Source organism: Pagrus pagrus, assembly GCF_965226575.1.
Source record: "Pagrus pagrus genome assembly, chromosome: 12".
Taxonomy (NCBI): Eukaryota; Metazoa; Chordata; class Actinopteri; order Spariformes; family Sparidae; genus Pagrus; species Pagrus pagrus.
This window is the reverse complement of record NC_140196.1, coordinates 27927749-27944431: the sequence shown is the minus strand read 5'-3', so window position 1 is coordinate 27944431 and position 16683 is coordinate 27927749. Positions and strand designations below refer to the sequence as shown.

General features: G+C 39.5%; 2 protein-coding genes and 1 long non-coding RNA gene across 3 annotated transcripts in view; 2 read left to right on the top strand and 1 right to left on the bottom strand.

Moving 5' to 3' along the window:
- Positions 1 to 16683, top strand: part of LOC311267010 (class I histocompatibility antigen, F10 alpha chain-like) — a 501763-nt gene that overhangs the window by 343145 nt on the left and 141935 nt on the right. The window lies entirely within an intron of this gene.
- The window catches only part of LOC311266492 (cadherin-18-like), a 211747-nt gene that overhangs the window by 78725 nt on the left and 116339 nt on the right, over positions 1 to 16683 (top strand). Inside the window, exon 3 of the mRNA XM_084368883.1 lies at positions 5949 to 6243. Coding sequence (XP_084225009.1) covers positions 5949 to 6243 — 295 coding nt within the window. The remainder of the gene's footprint in view (positions 1 to 5948; positions 6244 to 16683) is intronic.
- On the bottom strand, positions 8169 to 10121 carry LOC311266493. Its single transcript, XR_014623721.1, has 3 exons — positions 10084 to 10121; positions 9759 to 9952; positions 8169 to 9152 (listed from the first exon to the last, which is right to left on the bottom strand). It is a non-coding gene; the product is annotated as an uncharacterized lncRNA (long non-coding RNA).

The following is a 16683-nucleotide window of genomic DNA, read 5'->3' as shown; positions in this document are numbered from 1 at the left end:
TTAGCTCCTCACACTCCCAGAAATACATCACATCTGGGACCTCTCTCTCTCCTTTCTCTCTCTCTCTCTCTCTCTCTCAGAAATACATCAGCAGTGACTGTGATAGTGCTTGTAATATTGTTAAGATGGAAAGACACTGATACATATCCATGAACCATGAAAATATGAAATATTTTTTGATAGTAAACTGGTAAATCAAGGACTTTGAGTATTCATATTTAGTACATAGCTTTTAAAAAAGGAATTTACTAACATTTGTAAACCTCATAGGGCTAGAGGGGGCTATAGCTCCATTAAGTTTAACAACGTCCTAATTGTAGCCCCACCAAGAAATTATACGACATTTGACCAGAAAAAAACATAGTTTTAGTTATTCGGCTTCTTTTCCCCACATTTTCCATCAACCCAGTCCAATAGCACCCCAAACATGTATCGTCTGTAACACACTTAATATTATTGTTCATCTTGTTGCCGTCTGGGGAAAACTTAAAGAAATATCCGCTGCTTTACCACCAGATTAGAATAGAATAGAATAGAATAGAATAGAGTTCATGTTGTTTCTCCAGCAGTATATTTTAGTAGACCTAAAAATGAGCTGTAATCCTGGTTGAAACATGTAGTCAAAAATGCTAGGTTTTTTTTTTCAGTGAAAATAACAGAGAAATAAAATATTAATGGATGATCATATCAAGACAAAAACAAAATTAAAAGTAAACTTTGAAATTGATATGTTGAAAGGTATTTAAAACTGCTACGAGGAACCATCTCCTGTCACCTTTTGGTGGTGGGAATAAAAAAAGCTGAAACAAACTAAAAGATCCTGTCGTTGAACAACCAGCCAAATAAAGACAACCTGACACCATTTGTAAATATTTATACGTGCTGCAAAAGTTAACAAAAAATGCTTCAGCTGTCTTATAAATCAATACTGTTACAGGCTGGACACACTTGCTGCGTGAGCTGTGCGTGTACTTGGCGGAATGTCTTGCTTTTCATTTGGGCATCCATGTTAACAGGTTAAAGCAGCCAGTGTCGGCATGACTGGCACATCTCACACGCGTGTCAAGCAAGGCTGCAGCAGCATGTCATCTACAGATTCTGAGTCTTGCTTATTTTAACCACCACATGCGCGTGTATCTCAGCAAAAATAGACCTGAAAACGACGCGTGTCAGACATATTGACATCATACCAGCTTTCTGCCAAGGTCTTTATGTATGCATCTGTAGCATGTGTCACTGACATTAAGGGAATACACACAACAGGTGAAGGGCCGTTTTTTCCTCTGCACTCTCTTATTCTCTCTCTCCCTCCCTCCCTTCCCCCCTCCCGCTTTCTCGCTCTTTCAATGGGGGTAAAGAAAAGATCACGTCATCACATTTCATCATATTTATTGATAATTAAATAAATAATAAGCACACACCTGAGTGGCCATCTCTAGGCTAGAATAGCTACATAGCACCAAAATACGTGTTGTCCAAACTGACAAGGGCAGCAAAACGGGGTGCCTAGCCCACCAAATCAAAAGAAGATGATTGTAACATAGCAGCAAAGACAGGGCCACCCAGTGCATGTGTGATGTGGAATCTCATCAGCTGACAATCAAACAACAGCAGTTGGAATTCAGGATTCAAGATTATTTTATTTGTTATTATGCAATGAAAGATTGAATAAAATGTGTGTTTCTGTGGTAATTCTCTCAGCTACATAACACTCAATAAACAAAAACTAATCTAATAACTAATAATCAAGTCAGGAAAATAAACAATGGTGCAGTGTTAAGGATGAGTTCAGGAGAGGCAGAGGATATCTTTTCCCCTGGCAGCAGGGTGAGCAGACTATGGCTAGGGAGGTTGTTGTCTTTAAGTATTCTCCTGTGGTAAAAAATGTATTAAATGTTTACACAAAGTGTAAGAGTTGACAAGGACATGACCGTTGCCTACCTTTTTCATTATATTTCAGGTCAACCATGTGAAATATGTGCTTATTAGCCAGTATTGTTTACTATGGTGTTTGTAGTCATGGTATTTTGTAAAACTGACTTTAGCTTCTTTATCACAGTTTTGCTTTGAGTCAAATGCTCATGTCAGCATGCTTACATGCTCACAATGTAATTGTGGAAGGCAAAGTGCTCTTTGCCTCTGCACATTTACATTTTTTCTGTGAAAATGGTCAAGTATTGGAGAGACTTCCATTTAAATTTGTTGTTTAATGTGTTCATGCACATTCCATTAAGAGGCAGGGGGTCAGCTGGTCCGGGGTCTACTAGTGCTCTGTTATCATCCTACCTCAGCCACACCTCCACATGACTCAATTCAAAGCAGCAGGAGAATGGCTTTCAAATCGTGCTAACCGCTAATATTTACAAAGGAATTAACAGCACAGTGGGCTGCAGTTGTGTGAAGTCAGTAGAATGTCAGAGAAACCATCGCTGACAGAGAGCTGCAAATGTATCTGTTGTGGTAATAAGTTTGATAATATATACACACAGTATATCATGCTTCACGACTAATGCTTTCTGCCCTAATGTGAATAATCAAGCAAATGGTGTATGAGTGCCATGCATTGAACTAGTCATGCTTATTAGTGTAACCTGATGAAAAGACGAGCTACTTTTTTCATGTGGACGTGACTGATATCATTTTTTTAAACGACAGGCGGTCTAAGTAAAGTGAACACAGCTGTATTATATACAGTGATGAAACATCACAGGCACAACATTATCTCCTAATTCACCCAAATAAGCCATTTAACCTTTTCTGTAGTCGTTTTGTCTTCATGTAATTGGACACACTTGGATATGGTGGTTAAGGATAGTTTTTCTTTTCCCTTGCTTATTGTTTTAGAACTTGTAAAGAATTGGCTGCCTGACTTTCTAACCCTCCCCCAAAGGTACCATTCATTGCAACTAGGCTATAACAAATGTTGAGTGTCATGTTTTAGGGCACTTTACCCTTGCATATCAGAGCTCAATAATCATACAGTGGCAGACATACATTTTACACCATCCCAAATATTTAAATAATTTGAATAGAACTGCTAGATACACCACTACGCTACACTAATCTCTCTTCCCATATTCCACACTCCTCTACATTCGACCCTCTACAACGATCAGTGTTCACAAGGGTCAGAAAAAAGCCACAACACTGGAACTCTGCAGAGAAAAGCCTCTTTACACATGTTCACGTTGTTGACGGAAAGATGCACTGATGTTCTATAGAGTGGATAAAGTATATCAAATCAGAGTGAAACCACCTTATCGTGTCTCTGCTCTCATGCTTAGTGATGGAGCTCAGTGTAGCATGTCCTGTAAATCCCACCAGAAGGGAATTAACCTGTTTAAATTAATAACCGTTGCTTCCTGCCCGCCCACATGCTTTTTGATTCATATTTCACACCCTCACAAGCCTTTGTTCTTCAAGCTGGAGAGACATACACAGGGGGAAATACTTTAGCCTCAAAATGTCAGTCGCTGCTCCTTCCTCGCCAGCTGCTTAGAAACACTGTTGTTTTCATGCTGCTGTATTTTTATCCTCCTCCCCTCCTTTCTTTGTCTTCTCCTGTCTGCTCTTTTTGTTTTAAATGTTTTATATTGTGCCAGGGAGATGGATTTTCTTTGTCTTTATACTGCACCGTTGTTCAAGCCTGTTTATTTTTGTTTTTCTCTGTACAACTCAATGCATCGTGGAGTTTAATTTTATGGCACAAACTCACAAGCCTCCTTTGACTTTGTTCTCTCCAACAATATTTTGGCCTGAATAAAAATCTGAATAAAATTCTCTACCTAAGAAATCCCTGTTCTATAACAGTGGCGTTTTTGTCTCTAGGTACATGTGCCTTTTGAAGGTTTTTTGATTTTGGGGTGAGCTAGAAGCTCAATAGTTGGGAGAGGCAAAGTGACATGATCAAAAAACATTTAGGAATCTGAGTGGGAACAAAATAAACCAGTCAGTATGCCACATATGCTCAAGCTTTATGAATTGATGTTTTTAAACACTTAAAATAATCCAATTACAGTATATATTTGTTCATGATATCATCAGACAGGGGAATTAAAGAGCCCTTTCTAAAAATCTCAAGCTCAAATGTTATCTTTGTATCACTGAACCCTTAGCGACCTTTTATCCAACTAATCATAGGCAATTAAGTGGAGTGCACATACATCAAAGCGATGTCTCGCATTTTATGTAGGTTATAGGCATTCTTTATAATAAGGGCCAGAGCATTGGCGGTGCAAGGATTAGAATTCCAAGGTCTATTATTATTTATCCAAATGAATTGCTTTTTGTGGGGCTAAACATGCTTGATAACTCATGAAACGTTGCACACACATATTGAAATGTGTGTTGATTTGAATGTTTTATGATTTCTGGCCATGGATCGCCCCCAAAATAGCAGCCCCCATGAGAAGTTCCACCTAAATGTATGAAGATCACTGCACATGTGAATCACACCTACATCTACAAAAAAAAGGTCTTACGATGCCATGAACTACACCCAACAGGAAGTCAGTCATTTTGAATTTTGTGCTCAGTTTTTATTATTTACAGGTGTTGTATTTTAACAGACTCCTCCTATAGATTTAATCTGACGGACTTAAAATTTTATGGGAATTCTGCAGATCTTTGTGAAGAAAAATGATTAAATGCTTGAGTTTTTGTTAAATGCCTTGGCAATGCGGTAAGACGATTCGCCATTAAACAGGAAGTGTAGCCCGATTACTGTACATGGTCAAATCTGCCCCAAACTTCACACATTACATACGATTCCCAGTGTGAATGCACTACCATGCCAATAATCAGTTAAATCAGATTGCCACCTAGTAACAGGAAATGTCATGTTTTATACACTGATGTACTCCTCTGAGCAGGATGACTTGATCCACAGTCTGAAAACCTTTAAGACCTGGTTGATGCTGAATGTGACGATTGTGAGTTTTCATTCAACAGTTTACCCCTGAAAAACACATTATTTGCAATGCAACAACAAGTTATTGTTACTTGAGAGTACATTATCCAGTCTTCCAAAAATGTTACGTTTGATCAGAGTCCTGGCCTTTACACATCTATATGCCTATTTGGAGTTGCAGTGATTGTGCCACATACTGGTAACAGGAGGGTGTTCTCTACTGCCACATAGTGGCCACAGATAATCACAATTTTGGATTGTGTATATTTTTTATATTTTAGCTGCGACCAGCACCTCTATTGGTTGCTCTGTGGGTCCGTTAATAGGTCCTCAAACACGGTTTTCACCCCAGGAGGCTGAAATTTGGCATTGAGGTAGGGCTTGGCGATAAAAGATAGATAGAATTTTTAAAATGTTAAAAAAGACATGTGCAAACTTGTTTAAGTGGGATGAGTTGTAGGGAGCCATTTGACGTTTTTTTTTTCTGTTGTGTTTTCACAATTCCCAAGCTACTTCAGTTGTTTAGGAGAATGCTGCAACAGTGTTTTTGCTGTCAGCTCCAGAAATGTTTTGTGGACTATGAAATGTCACGCTACTTTCTATCTGCATGGGGACGCATAGACAATGAATGAGTTTACATTTTTGGTTGAATCCTTTAAACCAATGATACTAAATGACTATTTATCAGGATGTCTCAATTTCACTTTCCCTGTTACTTATCTGCCTCTCTCCATCCTTAATTTGCTCTTTTTCTCACAGTCTCCTCAGGATAGACTGCACGTCATCAAAAGTGTTCTCTCACACTACTTTTTCCATTTTCTGCGACAGTAATTTGTTACAGATACTGAACCTTTTGTACAACCTGTCATCCTCCAACACTTCTGCTTCTCTTTCCTGGATTAGATAGCTGTGCCTCTCATTGCCTACTCCTCACCATTAACTGACCACTCATCCTGACACTTGGCTATTACTCTGTATTGTACACTTGTCGGACACTTTACTGCTCCCTCCCCCACTCATTTTCTTCTTGCCTTCACAGCTCCACTCCAACTCTGACAAAGGCGACGGTTCTGTGAGATACATCCTATCTGGCGAGGGGGCTGGGTCTATCTTCATAATTGACGAGACATCGGGTGACATCCACGCGGCCAAGAGCCTGGACCGAGAAAGGAAGTCCCAGTATGTCCTACACGCAAGGGCAATTGACCGGCAAACAAACCGCTCGCTCGAGGCAGAGTCAGAGTTCATCATCAAGGTCCAGGATGTCAATGACAATGCTCCAACATTCCCTGATGGACCCTTTTCAGCAACTGTGTCTGAAATGACTGATGTTGGTAAGCCAGAAGCCCTACACACCTTGTTTTACACACAAGCACTGACTTGGTCTGCACACACAGGTGTAACGAAAAACTTTTTAAATTGCTCAGTTATGTTTTCTATAAGCCATGATGGTGAGTTAGCATGCATAATACCAGAGGCCTGGAACTGACTCACCTAAAAAGATAGAGTAATCATTAATGTAATTAGTTACAACAGTACTTTTTATGTTATGGCATGTCAAATGACTGCCTTGAAGGTAACAAGATCTACTAAGCAAGTAATTAAATCTTGCACAATCTAATATAATGCAGTATATGTAGGAATTAATTAAATACAAGACAACATTAGACAACCATGTGTTTTCTGCCTATGCACTGAACAAAGAGATATGTTAAGAGTCTTGAACATTTTATGACACAGTTATGCTAGATACAGAGTAGAAGCTCCATCCCTTTTCGAAGCTAAGTGAAAAGCTGAAACATGAAGCTTTTCCGTCCATAAGCTTCATTATCATTATTAGTATTACATTACGTACATTGCCAGTAATGTGATTTTTGGCTTGACTGCAACAATGCTTCCAGCCCGACAAACCTGTTGACCAAGACAAGACAGTCCAGTAGCGATTGCTCGCTGGCTGTTGGCCTTTGTTCAAAAATCATCTATGCAAACAGTTAATATGTCTGGTGGCGTTTCTTTTTCTTCCGGGTTTTGGACATTCAGCTGTTAGTGAATGCACATAGGTTATAGCACAATGCCCTCCACTCCCCACGCACAGAAGTTCGCTAACAGTGACGACATGAAGAATGACCAAACTGTTGTTTGGAGGAAATGAGAAAGTGGTGGAAGATGATGCTTTTTATTATTATTGTACAGTATAGTGAAGGAGGAAGCTTAGTGGTGGTGATGTTAAGGTTATGTGACCGCAGTGTAGTTTGTTCATAGACAAACATTAGCTTTTTACTTCTGGTGCTTGTATTTACACTTCAAAAATCATAACAGTGGTGTTCATCCATGAAGATTTGTGCCTGCAGCAATTAATTATTCTTACAGCATGGAGCACTTTACTTTAAAAACTATTTCCTTGATTTCTTTCTATGCAGTTTAGCAATGATGCTGCTGAAATAATACTGAGAAAGACGGACATGTGATGTGAATTTTTTTTTTGGAAATAAGACTCATGATCAACAAAATCTAAAATCGAGAAAAAAACAAAAATCACAGTAAATTCAATATTGAATTGAAATACTTGTAGAATCATAGGCAACCAAGTATTGAATCGGGGAATCAGGAGATAAGTATATCCTCCCAGCCCTAATATACCTTATTTGTGAGCTTGTTGTGATAACACAAGTAAAAGCATGAAGTAAGTAAGTAAGAATACAAACAAAAGCAAAAGCAATAACTTTAGCAACAAAGCTAAAAAGGTCCTGGTAGAGATATCTGTCTTGAGTTGAGGCAGAGCAGCTGGAGGACATGAGAAAATTCTCAATTATTTATAATCCAATTTCACTCAAAGTGAATAAAGTACTAAAGTTGTGCTTTTGAAAAGTAAGCTGTCTAAAAGTTAAGTTATAATGGTTTCTGACGCCACCAGAAACACACCGAGACGTCCTTCTTTCCATGCATGCATGGCAGCGTCATAAAAATTAAAATGTATTCTTCTTTAAATAATTTTGAGGAAGTTACAAACTCTAAAATACCTTTAAGAAGATGCACGAAATGACTTTTTTGCTATTGTTGTGGGCGATACTGGCATATAGGTCAGATAAAGGGAGACAGATGTGATAAAAAACTATGTTGGTGTCTCACATCCAACAATGCTACAAATACTGAAACACATACAAAAGTAAAATACTAAAACTAAAAAAAACAACAAAAACATACAAACATTTTGAATATCTAAAAGTAATCTAAGTACTGAAACAAAAAGGTGAAAGTTTAGAAAAATGCTCGATAAATCCCAAATACTTCAAATAGTAAAACGGCACACAATGAATAAACACACAAAGAGAAATGAGTGTCACAAAAGAAAAAAAAAAACACACCCTGAAAAATGCTAACAAAAATACATAGAAACATGTACTGAATGTTGTATGTTTTAAGTCTTGACATAAAAAAGGATTTATGACTCAATACACACACAAACACAGTACCAAGGAGAACAAAGCAACAGAAACAGCTGCTGGGAATGATGTTTCATGTCTGTGGCATGCCTGACTTTGTGCTTTTGCTCATGTATGTATATTGTCCATCAGGGACACCATGCTGCTCAGCTAGATTTATATTTCCAGAGATTAGTAGGCCACCCTCCCATTAATTCCTGTAATCAATCAATCATGCAACATGACTTTGTGAAAACAGACAGCTAACAGAGCATAAAGATCAGCCTGCAGCATTTCACAGCCTGTCTTTACCTCTTCATTCTCAGTTCCTGCCTCTGATTCTCTCTGTATTGATCGTATCTCTCTCACTGGCTCTCTGAGTCTCTTTCATCTTTTTCAATGGTTCTCTCGTTTTGCTCTCCATCACTCCCACTCTGCTCTTCATCACATATATCCTATCTTTCACTAATTTCTGAACCCCTCTTGCTTTCTCAGTGGGACTTATTCTCTCTCATTATTTCATTGTTCTCCAGTCTGCTTGATTCTTTTGACAGTTTCCCTCTCTTTTTTGATTGCATCTCCTCAGTATCTTAAGGTATAAATGGATTTGCAGATTAAAGATTAAAGATTAAAGAATTTAAAGATAAATTGTGGTTTTAAAGGCTGTGTTAAAAATGTGTAGGATGAGAGGTTATTTTGCAACTTTAAAGAGCAAATGGTTGTTTGTCTCTGTCAGCCCTGTGATAGACTGACCACATGCCCAGCTTGTGCCCCGCCTCTCACCTAATGTCAGCTGGGATTGGCTCCAGCCCTCCGCAACCCTGCAAAAGATAAGCCGTTATAAATAATGACTTGATGGATGGAGGTTAAAGTTAGCAGCAGTGTAGAAACACATGTCCTGTACACAGATCACTGCTGAAGGGTAGTGTTGTGTATTAGACATGAAGGCTTCTTAATGGACATACTGTAAACAGCCATTTCTCCAACAATGTAACATTATGAGCTATGCATCAGGCTGTATTTTGGACTTAAAAAACATTATTTGCTGATAGGAGGCCCAGAGAAGCAGGGGTCAGTGTAAGGGTAGCATCAATATTTTCTCACTCCAAGCTTGTTAATTATTGCAGTTTGGTGAGTGAACCTTCAGCTTCCAACTATGATGCTCTTCCTACCCCTCTCTAAAATAAAGTTTGCTGACAAATGTTTGACATGTTATGACTTCTGGAGTGTTATTAACGTTGTGAAACGTCATGGTTTGGTTAGGTTTGGGCACAAAAAGTAGTTGGTCAGGTTCAGAAACATCCTGCCTTTCGATAAAATAACTACGCTCAGTCACATCACTTGACTTGTCTTGCTCTTTGTACTACTTCACTACAAGAGGTGCTCTTCCAGATAAAACACTAGAGGGGTGACTGCAGTGTACTTACTGTAGAAGTAGTGTTATGGTTTGGGTTTGTTATTTGGACCCAGAATGCAGGGACAGGAGGCAGAGAATCAGTCCAAGGGTGATTATTTACCAGACAGCAAGCAATGAGTAAGGAGGGCAGGCAGGCAGGCTGGGCGGTGTGGACTGGAGGCGACGGAGAGGAGCCGAGAGCCGAGCAGAGAGACGCTGGAGAATCTGAACACGGAGGAGGAAAAAAATGCAAGCATGAGCTGTGGTTCAGTCTCAGGAAAAACACTGTAGCAAAAACACTAGAAACATAGTGACAAATTTCACTGAGATCGTAACTTGAACTTGAGTATAATCACCATATGTGACGGAAAAATCTGGCACCGGAGTAGTGGAGAGACCATATAGCTGAAGGTGATGAGCTGATGAAGATCAGGTGCGTCTCTCTACTGCAGCAGGAACTGGTCGCCACACCCACGGACACAGACACATAGGGAAGGAGCAGGTGAGGGAGAGGGGGGGACAGAAAGGGGTAAAAACAAAAACCCCAATACAACTGCTACGGTAGGCACCGTGACACGTAGGGCCACTGACCAGGCTGCTGTATTTGAGGCTTTGGGAGTGAGAACGGGCTAAAAGCATCAAATGTAAAAGTATTGATGCAGAAGACTGGATCTTGCCAATAATATATTATTGTACAACATACTTGTACTTTATGCTACTACTACTAGTTTTCACAGGTTGAGTGTCAAGTGGTGTTGGTCAAGTTGGTGCCCTTCCTGTTTAAGGGGCTCAGTATGAAATCCAAGGTCCTATTTTTTCTTGAGGTGAAATTGTCTGTGTCCAATTTTCTGAGGACTGGTTGACTGTTCATAGCAGGTGCTGACAAGAGCTCGGGATTATTATTTTTTTCAAGTTAATAAATTTATTAATTTAATTTAAATCAGTGCATTATGTGTTTTGGAGCATGATAGCTGTCACCTCCTGACAACTTGTAGCTCGGCTCTAGCCACAGTCATCTGAAGAAAGAAGATCTGACAGAAAGCTGATGGACTTTAATGCAACATCATTCCAGTCACTGCTTCGTCTGAAATCAATGTCCAAACTCATCAAACCCTAATGTGCAACAACGTAAGTGTTGACACCATGCTAGCTAACCTGATACCCCGGATGGTTTGTTACACAGGACCATCTGGGAAGGTGCTGCTGGATGTTTTTTGTAAAAGGGCTGGCCTTTTCAAAAAATATTTGGCAGGTGATTGAACAAACCATCATTTGCGATCACATATCACCTACTTCAACTAACCAGATCAACAGCAAGAGAGTGCTGCCAACCAAGCACAATGGTAGATCAAACTATAACAGGCAAGAGTGGAGCAAAAACATCTTTTCCATCAAGAAAAGCCTTCGGTGTCGTTCTTTGCTGAAATGAAATGTGGGGACAATTCTGGTTTCAAGTATTTGGACGATGTTGACTGCTGTAGTAAAAGTATGGTGCAGGTTTTGGTTAAAGTAGGCTATGAAATGTGATACTATTGATGTTGCAGTAAAAGGTTCTCTGTCAGTGTTTTGCTATTATATCGTATATCATTGTAACTTCCCTGTATACTGTTGGCTGGTTTAATCTACAGCAATGCCTCATATTCTATGAGATCATTACATTTGTAGCATTGCTGTCCTGTGAGAACCATGTATCTCTATAAAATCAGAAAGCAGTATGTTTTCAGCTTTGAGACAATGCATTTTCCAACATTTATTTAGCTCAAGCTTAAAGGTATAGTTGGTCCTGTTCAGAAACACTTTTTGTTATACTGGGTGAAATGGTCTTCCCACCCTGAGAGTAGTCCATACATAACGGCCGTTTTCGAAACCGCATACTACCGTACTGCCTACTACATACTGCGTTAGTATATACTGTATACTGCATACTGAATGTGGGATTCAGCATGCTACTTCAGCAGACCGACGCCGTTCACACCGCAGTATGCAGTAGCAAGTTTCCCAGAATGCATTTCGTGGCGACCAGCAGCGGTAGTTGTAAAACAGGAGCAAAGCTGTTTTATTTTCCGCTGTAGCTCTGTTAATATGTCACTTTATTAAGTTTTAATATGTTTTCATGCGAGAAAGTAACCGTTTAGATCCCCAATGTGCGGTTAGTTTACTCAAATGACGGCTGTTTAGTAATTTGCCTCGATGTTTTCGGAGAAGTGAAGCTCCGGAAGGAGCAGCTCGTCTCAGAGGCAGCAGCCCCGTCTCCAGAGTCGTTCCGCCGGCCAACATGCGTCGTCGTCCCGGGGGAGACAGCAGGCCAGCTATCTTAACCACTGCTCTTTGAAGATTAAACACTACAGGGAAGCTTCATGTTTGTAGTGGACAGTATACAGTATATCGCTGTCTCGGGAGCTCTGTATGCACAGAAACCACCAAATATTAATTAAAAAAAAAGTTTTAATTAACAGAGTACTTTTTTTCATTTCATAAGCACAACAGCCTGGATTTCTATTGTACCTATAGCTTTCGTCACAATAGTCAAGTAGCCTATGCACTGTACTTATGTTGCGTGAACAAACATAAAGGCTGTACTGCTCCGGAGTACGTGACGAGGACGTCATGATCCCGGCTCCAGCGCATTGCATTGTGGGAAACAGTAGGCAGAGAAGACTGGTCGGATGCATACTGGAAATATTTTCCGAATCAGTACGACATCCAGGAACTTTTTGCATACTGTATATTTTGCTTTTGTTTGTATACTGCATACTACATACTACATTTTGGTCAAATCAGTACGTACTGGCAGTATAGTATGCGGTTTCGAATACAGCCAATGTGTTCAGAAAAAGGAACGAAATAAATCAGACCTCTGTGGCAGCTGCAGGCCTGTAAAAACTCTGACCAATCCCTCCCTCTCGGTCCGAGTTGAAAGAACCAATCAGATGCCTTCATGTCTCGTCCTGCCTGCACCCCCCTCTGTCCCCCCCTCCTCCCTGCGCGCACTCATCACGTGTCACCGTTGCCGGATATATTCAGCACACTGCATATGGAGTTAGCAGGAGATCCACTCCAGGTCAGAAGGTGGCGGTAATGCACACCTAACAGTTGTTTGCCAACAGCCATAAAACAACAGAAGAAGAAGAGTTAGCGCAAGAGACAACAATGGCAGAGGAAATGCAGCCAAAGGTAGCACTTCCAGAAGTGATGCAGAGGTTGCTGTCTTTCTGTTGGACAGGTAATTAGTTGTTTTGCCTCGGAGGGATTTGTTATTTTCATGAAATATGTAACGTTAGCCAACGTAGCTACTTTTGTAGCTTGTATTAGCCCAATGCTAACGGCTCTCCTCTGCCCTGCTGACGGACTGTCTGATGCGCGTTCAAGTTTGTGGGGGCGGGGCTTTGGACGGAGCACTGACGGGAGGGGGAGAAGGGGGTGGAGCTTAGACGAGGTGCCACTTTCAAATCTTGCTAGCTCTCCAACATTACCAACTATACCTTTAACTAAAGCTTTCAGACAAATGTAGTGGAGTACAAGTTAAAACAAATCTCTGAGATGTAGTGAAGTAACTTAAGTTGCACAAAATGGAAGTACTTGGGTAAAGTAGAAGTAGCTAAATTTTTTACTTAAGTCCAATACTGGAATACATTTAGTTACAAATGTACATTTCACCACTAACAGGCACACTGTGACAGAAAACGACTATATTACAGAAACACCACAGATCAGACAAACCTGTCCAATCTGAACAGCCATTCTTTTTAGTCTTCATTTTTTCTTCTCACTCTTCTCTCCTTCCTCTCTAATACATCACAATAAAGAGTACACTATTTCGATAAATAATTTGGCTAACAGATTCCCAGGCCTTCCTCAGTTTTGTATTTTATCTCAAGAGACGTTGTTTAGAAGAAAAATATCTTCTTCTTCCTATAGAATCTTCATCCTCTCCTTCCTCTCTAATCTATCTGACTTGAAATATATTTCTAGTGATATTACGGATGCATTTCTGGCATCTGGAGTTTTCCCATATTTTTTTCTTTTCATGAAATAGCGCAAGCAAGTAGCCTAGTAAGTAGAAGAATGAATGAGAGTGATATGATGCTGCTGTAGCGAGCAGCCACCCCTTGGCCAAAATAAATACAACCTGATCGAGACTTTAGCCGGTAGGCTCTGCTACCTCATCTTTTTTTCCCCACAAAAAGTAGTATTTCACTTCGCTGCCTGTTTTTAAGGTACAGTAAGAACAGAGACATTTCTGGGGATAGCTCCAGCTTTAGCTCCTGTTTTAGAGTGTTCCCTGCCCCAACACACCTGATTCAAATGAATGGGTCATTATCAGGATTCAGCAGAGCGTGATGACAAGCTGGTCTGAAATATTAAGAAAATAATTAGAGGACTAGACTAGACTAGAAGACATCTATGTATAGTGCTGCAGAGATATCTACTGAAGTTAGCATGCTAACCAACTAGCCCCAAATCACTTTGTATCTCAAGAGATGACAGTCGAATCGTATACAACACTAAGACTTCCCCGGTCCTCTGAGCTCCCAGTCTGGGCAGAATTAGCTAATAGGAGTGCTAACTGCACAGCTAATTGAGCTAACTAGCTAATGGCAGCTACAGTTGACAGTAGTTACTGGTTACTCTGGTGATATGCTGCCCCCTATCTGTTTAGCGTATGAATTCACCACGTAGCCAGTTCTTACATATTGCACCTTTTTAAAAGCCAATAAAAGCCAATAAATCTAATCCACTGTTGTAGGTTAAACTACCCAACAAAATATAAAGTAGCTAAAATGACCGATACAACAGTAAAATAGTGGTTACATGTTCCTGCATCAGGAAGAAAACCAAATAATATTACAAGTAATAACACATTTTCTTTAGTATTTCACATACTTTTATGTAAAATGAATCCTGCTTGGAACATAGGACTTCCAATTGTTATGAAGTATTTTTATTTACCATGATAACTGTACCTTTATTTAAGTAAGAGTCCAAATATGTTTCATCTTGGCATTTAATACCATAAATATCTATCGTATAAAATAAGCAAATCTGGAGGCAAACAAGGGAAAATAACATGCTTTTGTGGCTAGGCATTAACTGCAGACATAACTTCTTACTTTTATATACTGTTTAGAGTTAGCATGTAGACCGACTTTTAACTCATCATATGTGAACGGTAAGAAGTGTATGCACTATCCATGAATGTAGTGTATCTCCCAGTTAACTGTCTCATTAATATGTCCCATTAGGTCCTCCACAACAATAACACAATTGTTCATAGTTTATTTCTAAAAAAAAGCCCATGTGTTATGTAAATATTTATGGTTTTCAAAGAGTCAAGTAAGCTTAATTTGACATGAGCTGAACAGTTTACACTGTCTTTGCTTGAAGAACAAATGCACTGCAGGTTCACCATGATAAATGAGATTGATAAAAGCTTTGGCTTCTCCTGTCTGCTGCTACATGGTCAGGCTAATGGGCTGTGGCTCTTTACAAGAGCACTGCTGACAGCACACACTGTGTTTTACTGCAGCTCAGAGAAGGCATACAGGGGGAAGTTTGGAGTGTCACATTTAAATAGAAACAAGATATTTTCATTCTGCTAAAGAGAACAGATTGTGGCTTAGGTTTCATTTCAGATTCTAATCAGAGGCTAGTGCATCAGCAGAGACAGCAACATTATTTTTAGTGTCTGGGCTTGCTATGATTTAATGTGTTCGGAGGACTTTTGCTAGGATTTAATACTAGGGCCGGAGACACAGTTAAAAATTAAAGTGGAATTTAATGGAAGCCATAATTTTATGTCGAGAAATGAAAATACAGATTTAGGTTATGTGCGCAGGAAGGAAATGTGTTGAACAAAAGAATTTCAACTCAAGATAAATTTACCAACTTTTTCCAGGGATTTATAAGTGCAGGGTAATGATCTTCATCAGCAGATGGAGTTTAGATGTCATGAAGATTGCTCTTCAAATGACCTAAGTATGATATTTTGGGCATGCCATGAAAAGTGGTAATATGATTTTCACTGATTAGATCCAGGTACATCCATGTAAGGTCACCCAAAAATTAAAATTCAGTCATAATCTCCTCCCCTCATGTTGATGGAAAATCAGGTGAAGTTTTGTAGTCCACAAAACATTTCTGGAGCTTAACAGCAAAACAGCGTTGTGGCATTCTTCAAAACAAACTGAACTGAAGGGTTAGGGTAAGGGTTGTTTTAAAATGTAAAAAAACACAATACGACTCTGGCATAATCCAAGCCCAGAGATCCCAAATTGATTTAAAAAGACATTATTTACAGCCCTTTTAAAGCTGGAATCTTCAGTGTAGCTGCTAAGCTAAAATAGTGCTCACCCTGTCTCTGTGTGAAAGAGCCTGACCGCATGTCATTTTTACACATCAATTTGGGATCTTTGGGCTTTTGGAGAATTTACTTACTTTGGATGAGCTGTATGGAGCCATTGTTTTTATTTATTTATTTTATATTTGAAAACAAGTCTCCATCTACTTCAGTTGTTTAGGAGAATGCTGCAATGCTGTTTTACTCCAAAGCTCTGGAATTTTTTGTGGACTACGAAACTTCACCTTCACAAGTTTCCATCATCAAGGGGATGAGTATATAATGACTGATGTTTTATTTTTGGTTGAACTTATTCTTTAAGCTCAGGGCTTTACAGAATACTTTTTCTGCAAGGAATGTTTTCTATAATTTTCTATCAGGGTCTTATTCTCACAATAGTGATGTGACTCAGGTTTGGGGAGTGGAGAGCCAACATTCCACTGAGCTGTTTTGCGGACCCGCTGCAGGTCTTCCCTGTCTGTCGTGGAGCAGTCTTTTTTTTTTTTTTTTGCATTAAAACTTTATTTAATGAATATAATTTACGGTGCTTTTAGTTTGCTGTTAGACCGCTCTGTTAATACAGGTGCGTGCCTTCAGCAAGATGGAGAGCAAACAGTGA